At 40.5% G+C, this 17,171-nt stretch overlaps 2 protein-coding genes across 3 annotated transcripts in view; one reads left to right on the top strand and one right to left on the bottom strand.

Annotated features, from left to right (window-relative positions):
* The window catches only part of LOC133524688 (lutropin-choriogonadotropic hormone receptor), a 90,662-nt gene extending 87,587 nt beyond the window's left edge, over positions 1-3,075 (bottom strand). For both annotated transcript variants that reach the window (XM_061860809.1, XM_061860810.1), the window contains exon 1: positions 2,261-3,075. In XM_061860809.1, coding sequence (XP_061716793.1) covers positions 2,261-2,472 — 212 coding nt within the window. In that variant the 5' untranslated portion in view covers positions 2,473-3,075. The remainder of the gene's footprint in view (positions 1-2,260) is intronic.
* A 12-nt stretch (positions 3,076-3,087) lies between these two features.
* LOC133524693 (uncharacterized) overlaps positions 3,088-17,171 on the top strand; it is a 28,937-nt gene continuing 14,853 nt past the window's right edge. Inside the window, exons 1-5 of the mRNA XM_061860818.1 lie at positions 3,088-6,952; positions 7,547-7,738; positions 10,535-10,849; positions 11,193-11,404; positions 12,211-12,356. Of these exons, the coding sequence (XP_061716802.1) occupies positions 6,848-6,952; positions 7,547-7,738; positions 10,535-10,849; positions 11,193-11,404; positions 12,211-12,356 (970 nt within the window). The 5' untranslated portion in view covers positions 3,088-6,847. The remainder of the gene's footprint in view (positions 6,953-7,546; positions 7,739-10,534; positions 10,850-11,192; positions 11,405-12,210; positions 12,357-17,171) is intronic.

Genomic DNA, 17,171 nt, shown 5'->3' with positions numbered 1-17,171 from the left:
AACAATCAAAAGTTTGTTCGGAAAACGGATTAAGACAGTGAGTTCTCATACCAATAACTGACTAGTTTCAAACAACTGGAGACGCCAAGAGAGAATTTCCTTAATTCTTCAAATATTCAAGATACTTTCTGTCACAGAAGACGTAGGATTATAATAGTCGAAACTAATCATACTACCCTCAAAATACATTTTAGTTATCACTGAAGAAATGTTATGCTCCTTACCAGTGCTTGTTTAAACAACCTTTAAACAACCTTACCCTTAACCTTAGCCTTGCAACCATTTAATACAATGCAATCCATACTTCAAAAAACTACTGAACGGATTTCCATGCGGTTTTCACCTATCAATAGAATGATTCTTGAGGAAGGTGTACCTATGGGTGTACAATTTGTTAAGGAGTAGGTGTACAATTTGTATTCGCTAGTAATATTATGATGCAAAAGTGTGTCTTTCTATCTGTTACCTCTTCACGCTTAAAGCCCAAGCTTGTTAGTTTGAGTCCCAGGGAAGGATATACGAAAGTTTTTCCCTTAAGAGGGCGAAAAGCGGGTTGAATATATGAGATAATTGCGATGCCTGAAGCATATGCTCAAATTGCATGATTGTCATTATTTGTTATGCAGGTGCTATATTTGTTTCTTAACTGTGTATAGGGAACCAATAAAATCAGATTAGATAATAAATAAGCTACTAATTCCTCTTATTTCACGCAGACGACGTGGCGGGACAGTTTTGTGCTAGTCTCAACTCTATTGTTATTACTTATTAACTACTAGCTTTTAATTAATAAGTAATAAAAGCAATAGAGTTGAAACTAGCACACACCGGTTGCCCCTACGAGTAGTCTATTTCAAGCCGGTGGAGTGCTCAGGATACTTCACATGCGTCGAGAGCAATACCCAAGTGCTCGTTATTCTTGTTAGAGCCCCTCGCGCGACTCGCACTCCCACTCGCGCCTGGCGAAGGACACGGCTCCTTCCTCGCCTTTTAAATAGTTGCCCGCCATTGTATTGACCTTACGTAACGAGCCAACATTCATACTTAGAAGAAAATGAGAATGGAAATGAGTTTTTAAAGGAAAAGAAGACTGTAAATAGGTACGAGTATGTAACAATAAATATTTTTACCATTTACTTCCCATTTAATTGTGTAAACATCCGCAATAATCTTTAAAGTTGGCTATTATCAAGTTATGTAGTGAATATTATCAAGTTATATAAAGATTCACTAACTTGATAAATGCCAAGCTATAAGTGCATATAGCACTTTAATGTAAGTTGATGACCTGCGGGAAACACAAAGATTTATCTTAGTAAAGATCTCATTCGCTCTTCAATGAAAAATAGTTCATAGCTGTTTCATAATTACTAGATATCGCGGTGTTTTTTAGTACAAGTATAATGTTGTGCACTTCTGCTGTCGCATCTAGGATGCATATTAAGGTCTTTAAATTTAATTCATCGTTTAGTTCATAAAGGAGTAGATCTTTCACTATTCTATTATTTTCAACAGGCCGAACAGCAGAACAGCACCCATGTACTCACTTCGTGGTTTGTTTACCTTGTATTGTATCCAGTTGCGTTAGCTGCACCTCTAACATCTCTTTCCTCAATACTCGTAGGTATGACAAACGAAAGTAACGCAGCGGCGCGACACAACAAAAGACCCAGAAGCGAGTTGAGGTACAATTGGTAAAAAACATATTTGGCATCAATGAATTTACATATTTGTTTATTGAACATTGTGGTTCACAGGATACTATAGAAAAAACGATACTAAATGAATGAAGTTTAATTATCACTTATTATTATTAAGTATTTGTAATGAAAAATTAAGGCTTTGCTGCGCGCAGGTGGTTGTAGTTGTAGCGCCGGCGCCAAGCAAAAGAGTTCAACGCGCGGCGCGCGCGCAGCCGGCACCGCCTTGCGCCGCGGCCACTGCGTTGATCTGAGGCCGCACATCCTGCGCTGCACCCACTTATTGTTAGTGTCATGTCGACTTCGCACTCGATCATGACCAACTTTGCACTCGCGTTTATGAAGAGCTACAACTGTTTATTGTTTATTTATACCGATCGGTCACGATCTGATTGTTGTAGTACTAATATCGAGATGAACTGCAATACGGCTGCCCGATTTATACGCATAGACGAAAATCCTGCCGGTTCCAGTATTCATAAATAATCATATTTAATTTAATTAATCAATTAAATCATAGTCAATTTTGCCAGAACATAAGGAGGTTCAGAGATACTCACAGTTCAAGCAGGGCGGCGTGAAGCGGCGGCAGCACGCGTAGGCCGGCGGCGCGGCACGAGAGGCGCGTGCCCCACGCCGCGCCCGCGCCCGCCGCGCCGCACGCGCAGCCCGCCGGCAGCGGCTCGGCACAGCCACCGCCGCCGTCGCCGCCCGCGCCGCCCGCCAGCACCAGCAGCGCCGGCACCAGCGCGCGCCACATGGCGCTCGTCATGCGGGCCGCGGACGAGTCATTATCACTTCACTTCACCACAACACTGATATTTCCAAAGGTCAGAACTCGGTTCCTAGGATAAGGACAGATCGCTCGCGAGTGTCGCCGCGTGACGCACACGGTGTGCAGAGGGAAGAGAGACGTGATGTCGCTCGCTCGGCGCGGCGTGGACTGGCGTGGCGTCCCGCCGCCGCCGCCGCCGCCGCCGGGCCGTCCCCCGCGCCGTCGCCGCGGAGTCTGCGGCCTCCTCTCGGCACATCATGTCGCGAGATGTGCACCCCACACCGTGCACTGCACCTCCAACCTGGACGTCTATATATTTACTATAACCGATAAATTTTTTGCTTGTTGTTTGCATTTCACCGACATTTTAAAAATGCCTGCTCTATCCACTTTAAAATATAGGGTTTTTTGCATCTCTCGGGTTCGGCAGCAGAGTGTCGGCAACCTAAAACTAGAATATAATCTAGTCATTAATTTGATTATATAACGACGCTAAATATAAGTACTAGAACGAAATTAACAAAAACACACACAGGTATTAAAATAATTTCGCGGTTCAACTGACTACTGTCAACTGAACAGTGAACACAGTGAACAACTCCAACCATAGAGGTATCCTATACGAGTATTCATGTCTCACACGGGCATCGTTACTTCAAATGAGATTCAACTTCAACTAGTTACTCGTCTGGCTGGAACTTAAAGGAAGGAACTTTGTCCGCGGGATAAATATTTTCAGGGTACCTTAAAGATATTGGAAAAACCACAACCAGGTATAGTCAGATAGTGTGTTTTTTTATTATTTGATAACAAGATATTATTACCTGTCTGAACAGACCCCACTCCACTACATAATTATGTAACTTTCTTAATCCAACTCTAACTTACTTTTACTGTGAGTTAATATTAGAGTCAGACCAAGATAATTAATAATTAGATTAATTGTAGGTACATAATAAAATAATAAATGTATTGTAAATTAAACCTAGTCCCACAGACCACTGACCGGTATTCGATTTTTTTTTAATATTTCATACTCTTTATTATATTGTTAAACTAGTCAGATGAAAAAGCCAGATACTTACATAGATGGTGAACTGATCAATAGGGGATTGGCCTGGCTAGAGTGGCTGATCAAATCCAAAGTTTTGATTCACGACATTCACGTTGTGTTCTATGAAGCTTTTAAGCAATGAATTTGAATGATACGTACATAGGTAACATTATTTTTTGAATTAGATTTGTTATGTTTTATTTTAAACAATTTTTTTTTGTCTCCAGCGCAAGGGAAAAACTAATAGCTGTAATTAGTATTTCCCTTGCGCTGGAGAGGAAAATTTTGTTTCACTCGGCAAGGTTTCTTCACTTCCCGTGCTTCTAAACCCTCGCTAAAGGCTCATTTACACGGTGCGAGAACTCGCATGCGAGTTTCTTTACATTGCGGTATTTGATCGGTCGCCGAATTAGTTGTAACCTCAATAGTCCGCAATGTAACTAAAATCGCATGCGAGTTCGCGTGCCGTCTAAATCGGCCCTAAGTATGGTGGAATAGTTACGAATGATGGGTCAATTTTAGAATTTTGCACTGATTATCTGTTTGAAAACTCTTAAAAAAGTATATAATTTCTGAGAGCTGTTTATGTTAATTACTTATGATCTATTGACATTACTGAATTGTAATTACTTATAAAAATGTTGTCGTACTTCTACAACCTCGGGCCAAAAATACAAGTGATGGGTCGCGTCTGTAAATGTTCGTTGGTAGACCGGCGGTATGGCGCGAGGTGCGCCCACCCTGGCAGTTATATAGCGCTATATAACATACAAGTGATGGATCTACACAGTAGTAGTAGTAGTAGTACCTATACGACCTACTCTACATATACTATATGTAGAGCAGGTCGGGACTCCTTTGACCTACGTGCAATACTCGGAGTGAATTGTATGATATTGTAAAATACAGTGTATACTCGTGTTTAACTACGAAGTTAAGGGTATTTAATGTAACTAACAATATAACACGCATACACTTAATTGAGCTGAAATTAAATAAACGGATGCTATTTAGCTTCAGAATGTCTCGGATTACTTGACCTCGGCCAGGCAAAGGTTGGGATAGCGGTATCAATATTGGTTTTCCCTTGAGTACCCTTTCAGTGCCGTCCAATACAGTTGTGCGGTTTGTGACATTTATATTCAATTTTCACATTTCATGTTAAGTAAAAAAGTCGTAAGTCTCGATTGTTCGGCCTGGAAGGGGTAAGCCCAGAGCTAACCATAGGCCCAGTAAGTCCAGAGGTCATGTTTCCCGGAAAAATCTTAATACAGCCAACTATAAATGTTTAAGCACAGTATAGCGATATCAACAACGGAACAAAATTCCTTGCAAGTAAACCTAGGAAATACATACAGAGTTTGGACAAATGGACATTAAGTATATTAGAATCGTAGCGCGCCATCGCAAAAATCCGCGGCTGTGAACAACTCTTCTTAAATAATAGTGTACCCAATTATTGTGAGTAGTTAAGAAAAGTTAATCGCTTTCAGTTTTGTAACGACAAATTAAGTATGGATTGGGAAACAACTCTTTGTCTTTTTTTGGGTTTAATGATTTTATTACTCATAAAGAACAAAAGTTCACTTACAATGAGCTTAAACTATAAACAATTTCATGCGTGGATTACAATTCCATCCAGCTAGTCGATGATACTTAATATACATTGTCACTGATATATTTCTTCACCTTATTAAACATTTTTAACGATGTGCAATGTTTCACTTCACTAGGTAAGTTATTGTACATGTATGTATGCTCCATCGGAAGCTTTTGCCATATCCTGTTCTGTGCTTAATAGTATAATCGGAATAAGACAAACCTCGAAATTTCTGAAATAGTCCTCAAATTAGGTATGTATGTAAATTAAAGGCCCCTTTTTCATGTCCACACCATTTGACCATACCAGTGTTATTCGTTAAGTTTATAATAAGCGTTTTTTAATAAAGCTTCTTTCATTCTATCTATCGCCGTGACAGCCTTCATGTGGTGGGTTCCGTCTATCAGGGTGTTGACAAGTTCCGCTACCTCGGATGTACAGTCACCGATACAAACACCCGGGAGGAGGAAATTGCACTGCGTATTCAAAACGCACTACGATGTAGTGCAGCCCTCCATAAAGTGTTGGTGTCCAGGCTTCTCAGTAAGAATACAAAACTAAGAATCTATAAAACCGTCATTCGGCCTATTCTCATGTACGGCTGTGAGGCCTGGACACTAACTCAAAAAGAGGAAAGTCAGCTCCTGATAGCGGAAAGAAAAGTGCTCAGAAAGATCCTGGGACCTGTCCGAAGTGACGACGGCTCCTGGAGGATCCGGAAAAATGCCGAGATCGAAGAGTTGGTGGCTGAGCCCAATATCATCGGCGTAACTAAATCCCACAGACTTCGCTGGCTCGGTCACCTACTCAGAATGGGGGAGGATCGCGTAGTCAAGGAAGCGTACTTGGGGCGACCAACCGGCCGTCGACCGATCGGGCGCCCCAGGTACCGCTGGTGTGATGTCGTGGAGGCGGACCTGCGTCGGCAGAATGCCAATTCATGGCAGGAAACCGCGCTGGATCGGGACAGGTGTCATTCTCTCGTTTCGGAGGCCAAGATTCTTTTTGGATCGCTGAGCCAAAGCAGTTAGTTCGTTAGTCATTCTATCTATTCCATTATATGTTGCCAAGATGAAACCATAAGGCTCGCAGAGTCAAAAAGTTATCAAATTTCTTGTAGAGCCAAGCTTCTAACTCTACAAGTCCTAACTTCACAAACTACACCTTAGTCAAAAGTCAAAATATGTGGCTTGGCCGTTTCGAGCGAGCGTGCGACCCTAAGGGCTCATTTAGACGGCACGCAAACTCGCATGCGATTTTAGTTTCATTGCGGACTATTGAGGTTATATCCAATTCAGCCGACCGATCAAATACCGCAATGTAATTAAACTCGATTGCGAGTTCTCGCACCGTCTAAATGAGCCCTTATTGACTTAGTCTTGGCAACATTTAACATGAAAATGTTTTTTAGTGGGATTAGATTTTCTTAACAACTCACGCTAATTGGCTGCACTATTTTCTGAAAACTCCCATAAGTCAAATAATACTTACTAAATAAATATACGGAACCTCTTAGTGCCCAAATGTGATTCAGACACCGTATCTATATATGTCGCACTTCTTGGTGAATAGCACATGTACTAAAACTAAATAATATAAAAATAAGAAAATGCTGTGACAAGTGACAGGTGTCATTCAGCCGTGATAGCAGCTCGGAGGACGCGCGATGTTTATATCAGCGTGCAGCGAGAGTCACCGGCCCGCGGCGTGAGCCGAGTATGTCGGGAGCCAACTGGGCGCCGGCGGCGTTGCTGCTGCTGCTGGCCGCCGCCGCCGCCGCCGACGAGCCGCTGGAGGACGAGGTCGAGAGTGCACCGTTTGCGGTCAGTCCAACGCTAAACACACACGAGCAATGTCCTAATATTCCTTAAATCAAGCGTGTTCATCGACGAATGCTGATTCCTCATACATATGGAGATTAGAGATTTGTTTTTCGTAATACTCCATGGCTTTAATTTTCTAAAGACCATATTTTCATCGCGGTGACGTAGCATAAGTACCTACGCGTAGCACGAGCGTTGACTCGTCGTCCCCGTTGTCCTCGGAGGACGTATTATAGGTGTTGACCTATTAATAAATAAATAAATAAATATTATAGGACATTATTACACAAATTGACTAAGTCCCACAGTAAGCTCAATATTATTAAGGCTTGTGTTGAGGGTACTTAGACAACGATATATATAATATATAAATATTTATAAATACTTAAATACATAGAACACACCCATGACTCCGGAACAAATATCCATGCTCATCACACGAATACATGCCCTTACCAGGATTTGAACCCAGGACCATCAGCTTCGTAGGCAGGGTCACTACCCACTAGGCCAAACCGGTCGTCGAATTAATTCCACCTAATTAGAAAGGCCAAACCTTTGGAAACGTAAAAACTAGCTATGGTCGTGTTGCAGATAGTGGTGGAGCACGAGGACGGGTGGCGCTGCGGCGGCGCGCTGGTGTCGCTGCGCGCGGCGCTGAGCACGGCGACGTGCGCGCGCGGCCGCGGCGCGCCGCCCGTCGACCTGTGGGCGCGCGCGCCCGGCGCCATAACTGCGGAAGGCGCGCGACGCGTCGCTCGCGTCGCGCTCGCTACCGACTCGCAGGTTACATCCCTGTCGTTAATAGATTCTGCTTTATTTCGATTAGAGATGCACCGAATATTGCTGCTGTGCTATCCGTTCCATTTACTTGCAAAAAAAAATGTAAACAAATTTTTAGCAAGAGCATGCAATATTTACAACAAGAAATATTCATACATGAATTTGTTCCAGCATAAGTGTAATAGATTTGTTTCCGTCATCAAACAAAATAAAACAAATCAAAACAAAAAAAGCGGCCAAGTGCGAGTCGGACTCGCCCATGAAGGGTTCCGTACCATTTATGACGTATTAAAAAAACTACTTACTAGATCAGGTTCAAACCAATTTTCGGTGTAAGTTTGCATGGTAATGTATGCCATATATTTTTTTTAGATTTTTCATTCTGTTATTTTAGAAGGTACAGGGGGGGGGACACACTTTTTTCACTTTGGAAGTGTCTCTCGCGCAAACTATTCAGTTTAGAAAAAAATGATATTAGAAACCTAAATATCATTTTTGAAGACCTATCCGTAGATACCCCACACGTATGGGTCTGATGAAAAAAAATTTTTTGTTTAATTTTATGACGTATTAAAAAAAAAATTACTTACTAGATCTCGTTCAAACCAATTTTCGGTGGAAGTTTGCATGGCAATGTATATCATATATTTTTGTTAGATTTTTCATCCTGTTATTTCAGAAGTTACGGGGGGGAGGGGACATTTTTCCACTTTGGAAGTGTCTCTCGCGCAAACTATTCAGTTAAGAAAAAAATGATATTAGAAACCTCAATATCATTTTTAAAGACCTATCCATAGATACCCCACACGTATGGGTTTGATGAAAAAAGATTTTTTGAGTTTCAGTTCTAAGTATGGGGAACCCCCAAATTTTTTTGATTTTTTTCTATTTTTATGTAAACATCTTAATGCGGTTCATAGAATACATCTGCTTACCAAGTTTGAACAGTATAGCTCTTATAGTTTCGGAAAAAAGTGGCTGTGACATAATCGGACAGACAGACGGACATGACGAATCTATAAGGGTTCCGTTTTTTTGCCATTTGGCTACGGAACCCTAAAAATGGTAATTCCGTTATCTACTTCGTAGCTCGTAATAAAATTGTAAGCTTGTCTTGTATTGTTATTGTAGTTGTACCTGTTATTTGAAATTTCAAAGTCTAAATTATAAATTGTGCTTGTTATTTTCAAAATTCGAAAGTATGCTTGTTATAATTGTTAATCGTGCTCGTGTATTATCTTATTTACTGAATGTTACTGTTAAATTCAACTTTAAATTAAAAATACCCAATAATTGTATTTATTTCGGAGCAAAGGAATTTTGTATTATCTATCCCACGAAAAACATAAATGTAAAAAAGGAGAGCCAAGTTCAATACAAAAATTATGCTTGGCTGTGGGCTTCGCCGCAAAAAGAATGGAGATCTAAATGAGTGCCAAGTTCTATGCAAAATCCAAATATGTGTTTATAGGAAAAATAACATTATGAACAAGTATTAAACTCTATTTCTTTGCTTTATTGATTTAAAAAAAATGTGAGATCTTAAAGTAAGTTAGATTTAACCTACTTTAATATCTCACATTTTTTAAATAACAGCAATTGTTATAGGTATCCAACAAAAAAAAGGTTGTTGTTGTGTCCTTTACTAACATACAGTTACTTACCTACTAGCAGACGATCTGTTTAATTGGCAAAATACACAAAAGTTTCCCTCGTCACGATAGTTCTATTGGCTACTTGACAGTTTTTTTGTAAATAATGTCAAACAATCTTGATTTTCCTGAGGATCAAATGTCTATATGGGACTCATGGCATTTAAGCAACACAAAGATCAGAAATGAGAGTTAAAGTCTGACGCCCGCACTCGACGATTGAAACGCCTCTAACAGAATGATAATGTGATGTGACGTCACATCATATAAGTCTGTCCTAAATGTATGGAAGATCAAGGAAATTGCCATTTTGACCCTAAAATATTGCGTTTATGTGTATAGTTGTCATCCAATTTATTTTTCAATAAAATGTATGGTACCATTTTTTTTTTCTATTTTAGAAAGACAAAAAAAATTTTTTTTTTTTACTTTAGAGCCTTGTTTTTTTTTTATAATCTCAATATATTTTTTTGAATTCCACTTTTTTATAATTGATGGCTCATTTTCTATCCATTTAACTAAATTTTGTTCTAATATTCAACATGTGTCAAGTACCCGATTGTATTTCTTTTTTCTGAGATATACTTCCTATTTGTAGATTTCCATTATACACAGTGGGCTGGTAAAACCTGACAGATTTTAACCACGCATTCCTGAGGTCATGAGGAGCAAAAAATGTTATATAAGTTTTGAAAAAATTCGGCAAAAAAAATTTTTTTTGCTTTTACTTCATACGACACGTTATTTCTTCTTACATCTTGGCGAAAAAAAAATCAATTAGTTACAATGAATAGGTAAGTAAAGTTTTTGTTTTATTTACACTAAAAATTGCGAGTTTCTTATAAAACTTTTGTCTGCCTACAGGTATATCTAACTAAACCAAGTCACATAGTAACAGCGTCGCAGCCAAAAAGGAGTTTTTCACTAAGTTATTACAGAAACAATTTTTTACAAAAATTGACATTATCTCTAAAACAAGACCGATTACAGAAAACTTTCTGTGACATGTCTCTAAATGCGGTCAAGAATACATCTTTAAAATCCGTCGTGTTTTATCAGCCCACGGTGTATATCGTGACGTGAGAGCTGCGACATGTTTACAGGCGATAACAATCAGTTAATGTTTAACCTAACCTACGTACTACAGGGTTCATCCGAGAACGAGAAGTGGACAGAAGAGGCGTGGATCGGCGTCGTCCTGGACATGGCGCTGCTGGAGCTGGAGGCGCCGTTCGGCGCGGCGGCGGGCGCGCGGCCCATCCTCATGGCGGCCGGCGAGGAGTGCGAGCCGCGCGGCACCGCGCCCGTCTGCCACGTGGTGCGCACGCCCGCGCGCGCCGGCGGCCCGCTGCGCGTCGGCAATGCCGAGCGCACCTCGCCCATGGTCTGCGCCACCGTGGCTCCGCACTGGGCTGCCATATCCGACACGGCGCTTTGTCTCGTTGGGCCAGAGTTCTGCCAGGTTTGGCTATGGTCTTCTTAAAACGCTACTGCTCTAAACTCATAAAAGTAACGTTTTTTTGTGTTAATTATCTCCGCTATTTACAATAGACACCGCGGCGGGTGGACGCCGTATTGCCATGTTTGAATGCCGCGGCGGTTTAGCCAGACCACGCACATTCGGTTGCCTGCGTCGTCAGCGTATGGTCAAGCAGGCCGCAATCATATAGATTTTCGTACATTGACCCGCCTGTTACTATCTCTATTGCACGCGCATAGTAATATTATGCACACTCGTGCTTCTGATAAATTATTATATAAATTAGGTTATTAAATACATTCGTCAATTCGTTTTGTGATTTCAGAGCGACTGGGGCGTAGGCGTGGTGTGCGCGGGCAAACTGTGCGGCGTGCTGTCGCGGTCGGCGCGTAGCCCGGGTGAGAGCGGCGAAAACAGCAGCGAGGGCGGCGGCGGCGGCGGCGGCAACCCAGGCTGCGGCGACACGCACGCAGCGCTGCACGTGCCGCGCTGGCAGCAGTTCGTGCACTGCGCGCAGACGCGGCGCCGCTGTGGTCGGTACGTGCCGTGTAAAACCTACACACGAACTGACGGAACATTTCTAACCTATACTTAGACTTAGTCTGATGTGATGCAGCAGTATCCTCGAAGAATATTGGATTGAAATGAACTATAGTTAGTTATTTCCTCATAGGCGTCCTTATGAAAGAATGACGTCTATGCAGGCCAGAGACTCAGCATTTAATAGCCCTTGGACACAGGTGTATTTTAATATTTGGCGCCCTGGACCACCCCATATAATAAGCACAAATGCATTTTTTTTCGTTATATTCTGGAAATGTTGGGCCTACGCCGCCCTTAGCAGCCTGCCGCCCCGGGCCATGGGCCCCTGGCCATAGGGTATATACGCCCCTGTCCTTGAACGTCTCAGGTGCAGGGTTTCAAGCTTTTTCATGTTTGATTTGTATCATATATGTATATACCTGCGCCGTATTAAAGTAAGGGATGGTCAAGGCTTTGTAGACATTCATCCTTGTTTTTTTAGTTTTAAATCATGAGACTTCCAGAGTCCGTCAGTGACATTGGGTCGTTCGAGATCTGCACCCGTGCTATCAATACGCGATGGTATATCTGAGGCTAAGGCATCGTCGCGCCTGATGCTCCTGCCGACAGACGGAAAACTCTTCCACTGGTTTATCGTCTAGACATAGAGTTGTCGAATCTTCTTCACTAGGTCTAGGTCTGAGATACGAGTATGCGCAGTCGGTCTTTTGAATCTTTAATTTGACAAATCAAATTACATTAGTATTTTGAGTACACTGTTAGGTACCAAAAAGAGTAACGTTATGTGTTTGTGTGTGCAGCGATAGTTGCGCCTCGGTGTGCAGCGAGCGCATGCTGCTGGAGGCGCCGGTCAAGGAGCCGCGCCGCGGAGGAGACGAAGGGGGCCTGGCGCGGCGGGACGGTAAGCATCGTCCGCGCCACCGCACCACCACCAGCACGACGGAAGGTACGCGCAGGCATTGCACTACCTGCTACCACTATGCTAATGAAATTTTTTCGTTAAAATTTTAATGGCCGATATGGCGGTAGGACTTTCTTGTTCGCGAATACTGTGTAAATGAACTTAAATGAAACCATGGGGATAGGCGGAACACAAAAAAAGAAAAAAGAAATTTTCTCCCAAATTAGCTTTTTTAAGGTCATGAAGGGAAAGTGCCTTGAAACCTTAAGTTAGCTCATTTTACTTGAAGGAAAGGAAACATTCTTTCATTTTAAAAAGAAACAAAAGTGCATTCAACGACGAAGGTAAAATTGTTCGCTCATCACCCCGAATGCTTAGCAGAGGAGTAATCCAAGGGTCAACTTTATATAGTCTGTACACTTCGAGTCTTCTCGAGGTCATCAAAAATTGTTCGTACCACATGTATGCAGATGACACCCAGCTAATGAAGCATATACGCCCCACAGAAACTGACGTGACACTTGCTATATCGTAAATTAATACCGATTTAGAAGCTGTAGCAGGTTGGTCCAATGACAATGGTCTCATCATTAACCCTAAAAATGTCTTCATTATTTTAGGAACGAAAAAACAGATTGCTAAAGTACGTGGCTTTGAAATGGATTTGCGAATATCAGGGCTGCCTATATCAGAAGAAAGTCAGGTTAAAAATTTAGGCATCGTAATGGAGGAGTCGCTTCGATTTGAAGCTCATATAAATTCCAAAATACCAAAATGTTATGGTGCACTAAAATCATTATATAAGCTTAGACCCTACCTAACACAAAATGTTCGCGAACGCTTGTCAGATGCACTAGTTTTATCCCAACTGGATTATGGAGGCGTTGTATGTGGGCCTTGCATAAGAAAAAGAACAGAACGAGTGATTCAACGTGTGCAAAATTCATGCATGCGTTTCTGTCAAGATATCCCTCGTCGCTCACATATTAGCCCTTACCTCAATAAAGCTGGTAAGCTGAATATGTCAAATAGACGAATATTAAAGCTTGCGGCTATGGTATTTACGCAACAATCTGGCATTCCACCATATCTCGCGCGTAAACTTGAATGGAAGCCTAACCGAAAGTTGAAAGGTTTGCGTGAGCAACAAGAGCGTATCTCCCTTCCACTATTTCGGCTTCAGTCATTTAGAGGCAGTTTTCGCTATGCTGCGTCTAAATGCTGGAACAATTTGCCGCCACCCGTAGTTAACAGTAAGTCCCTGGCGGTTTTCAAACTGCGTTGCAAGGCATATTTACTGGACCTCCAAAAGGAAGTAACGTACACTTTTGGTTGAATGACCTGCTCTATAGATTTTTGAATTTAGTTATCATTTTTTTTTTTTTATTCACTGCGTATTGTTCGGTTTTGCTATCCTGTCCTACATTTAATAGTGTTAATGTTTCTGCTGTCCTTAGCTAGATGTACAAATACGGCGGTGGCAGAATAACAGCGTCCGTTGCTGGAAGTCCTTAGGGCCGCTGTGCCCCGAGGCCTTTTGGCGCAGACATTAGCTGAGCCACTTTCCCTTTCAATTAGTTTGTAAGCATTATTGTGTACTTTTATTATGTACCTATGTTTAAACTTTTTGAATAAACGTCTTTATTATTATTATTATTATTCAACGATTTATTTAATTCGCTTGTGTCGCCCGGGAATTGAATCGACTAAGAATTTCAAAAAGTACATTAGCTATTTTAGTGCACTAGTCGATACAGTTAATGTTCATGTTAGAATTTCTCCAAGAAACATTAGATTAGGTCTTACACTCGTCTGCCGTACAAAATATCCGTAAAATCGAATATTTAGTACAAAACTTATTTAATCAACTTTTTCTAGGAATGTTCACTTTCAACAGGTAAAAGACACGGTTTAATTTTCTTTAATTTTTACGAGGATGACAAAATTAAATAAATGTTGGATTTTTAGGTTTTTTTTTATTTATTTCTAAGACCAAACGAAGATACTTTATCCTGAACAATTACCCTATCGATTAGTGAAATAAAATAGCGAGTGTTTACCTATTGAATTTTTAGTCGGTTCGTTTCCCGGGCGAGACAAGATAATTTGAAAATATATTTGAATGCAGTTTTGTTTCTTTTTTAAAGTAAAAGTGTCCTATTTAGTAAAATGAGCCAACTTAAGGTTTTCACTCCAGGGCCAATTATTTTTTCCACACTGTAGGTAGATTAAAAAGGCTTTGTCTTCCATGCGGTTCAAAAGTGACAGTTTAAATTTCGAACGCAAAAGGGGCTTGCAACATCGATGACGTCATCACTGTTCAGTGATACCACTACAACAAAATAATGAGATAATAGTGTCAGTTTAATGTAATAGAAAATTAAACTGTTTTCAATTTGGTGTATAATCTGGTTAATTATTTTAAGACATTATATAGAGAATATTCACAGTCATTTGGTATAAAATTTGGAATAATCCATTCAGTCATTTTCAATTTAAAGCAGTTGAAAGTCAACTCTGGATTGTGAAATTTTTGAATGTTTTCTAATAATTTGTTAAACCAAGTAGTGAAAATATTACAGTATGTTATACACCGTGTTTTTTTTTATTTGCTTTAATTACAAGGGTGCATTCCTGAGCTTAAATGAAGTAACTTTCTCAAAGACACCGGTATTCTAATTAACTCCATTTCGGAGATAATCAATATTTAATTTTTATCTTATAAAGCCCTTACGAGTGTGTACACTTACCTTAGGGCCCGTTAACATACTGATTAGTGTTTAGTACGGGTTAATACATTTGCTACTAAACGTAAGTACTATCTCGGACGATCGATGTTCGAAATGACATGTCAATGTCACAGTTTTCAATTGTTTGATTGAGATAAATGTAATGCCCGTGCAACAACAACGCTATATGCGACATTTAATTACTTTTTATAACAAAAAAATGTAAAAAAAATATTAAATAATTTTTTTTTTTGGAAAATTAACTATGTCATGTAGTTTCCTTAAACGTACTTACCAATACCCCGAAGTTAACGGAATTCAATAAAAACACGGTGTATATTTATGGTCTACTCACAAAGCCCTTTCATTTGGTACCACACATGGTATGTTTAAAAGAAAAAGTTTGTACTGCCGACTTTGTGACGTCACAGCAACTACCCCCACCATAATTGTGTTCAGAACATTATACTGAATGCATTAATACCATATTTACCCATATCTGAGAGATATTTACGAAAAGGAACCTATTCCGCCACCCTACTAAAATACAATGTTTTATATGCTTTAAAATCTGGACCGAATGTACTTATCATTCGGTCCACGAACATATGCAATTAACACGACTAACATGCAATTTCAGACTGTAAGTTTGACGATCATTTTTATCGCTTGCATAGTGGTATGCCCGTCACTTTCGCACTTACATACTTGTTAGAACGTGACAGGCATGGTGACAAATGATAAAGAGCCGACCATCTTAGCTCTCCTACTGGTGGCTAAATGTCCCTCGTGACGTAAAAGTGTCTTCGCAAAATGTTACACGCTCGGTCCCCTTACAAATCGATCAAGCATAACGGTGATGATGATGATGATGCTGTTGTAACAAACTACGTTTTTCAAAGGCCGTGGCAGGATAAGGGAACATCTTGTGCCTAGCTATTTTGTTTTCAGAAATAAGAGGTGGCGAATAATGAAATTTAGTATAGCACATACTAATGTCGTGGCACATCATCAGAAAAAATCAGGCCGAAAAGCTACACTCGAGAGCAAAAGTTCCGGGTCACTAGCTGTAGGAGCCTTTTAACCCTTACATTTTCTTGATGTAATTGAGTGCGTTGGTGGCGGAGGTAGAATAATACGCTGAAGGTTGGATGGATACTGAACGATTTATTTAGGAAAAACAGGGTTTATATACTATCCCCCTTATTCATAAACGTCTACTAAAGTTGATAAGCCGCTAATAATCGTTTGTCCCTTTCCATCATACCAATACGTCGGAAAGGGACAAACGATTATTAGCGGCTTGTTAACTTTAGTAGACGTTTATGAATAAGGGGGTGTGTGGCTACGTGACTGATATTTAGGTGGCCTTTAACAATATTACAAAATAATTATGATTTCCTTTAGATGAGTCGTACCTTTGACATTCTATTGTGCTATTAATTAATGTATTTTCTATTTTCTTAATGTCACGTGAAGTTATGCTCCTCGTTAGGCTTACGCTATACGCTAACGGAAAAACGTACAGTTACAAGACTGTACACTAGCATTTACTTGAAAACGAATACAGCTGGCGTATTGGAGTAAATTGGTCCTTATAAATAATAATAAATAAATAAATATTATAGGACATTATTACACAAATTGACTAAGTCCCACAGTAAGCTCAATAAGGCTTGTGTTGAGGGTACTTAGACAACGATATATATAATATACCCACAAAACCGCGGGAGCCAGCCTCCCGAGGAGTCTCACCACACCGAGGCCCGCAAAGAACAGCTGCCAGAATCCCACCAAGCGAACATGTCCTGCGATGAATCACTTTTGGACCTCGAGAATGAGTCCTACGTGATGGGAAGCCGATCAGTACCACAGCTTCATGAAGAGGAGGACGAAAGTCGTATTTCGTATAAAACATTCTCGGCACTCTTAGAATTAAAATTTTCAGAACTCAGGAAGGGACTGCGCGAACAAATTGATAGTCTGAGGGCGGAATTTAACACTTCTACAAACTCATTAATGGCTGAAATAAAAGGACTAAAACAAAAGGTTGAGTGTATCACAACAAAAGTAAATTTACTTGAGTCAGAGAACGAAGCCTTAAAGTCTCAACTAGCTGAATGCAAGTCCA

Source organism: Cydia pomonella, chromosome 14, assembly GCF_033807575.1.
Source record: "Cydia pomonella isolate Wapato2018A chromosome 14, ilCydPomo1, whole genome shotgun sequence".
NCBI classification, from domain to species: domain Eukaryota; kingdom Metazoa; phylum Arthropoda; class Insecta; order Lepidoptera; family Tortricidae; genus Cydia; species Cydia pomonella.
This window is presented reverse-complemented; position numbering and strand designations above follow the sequence as displayed.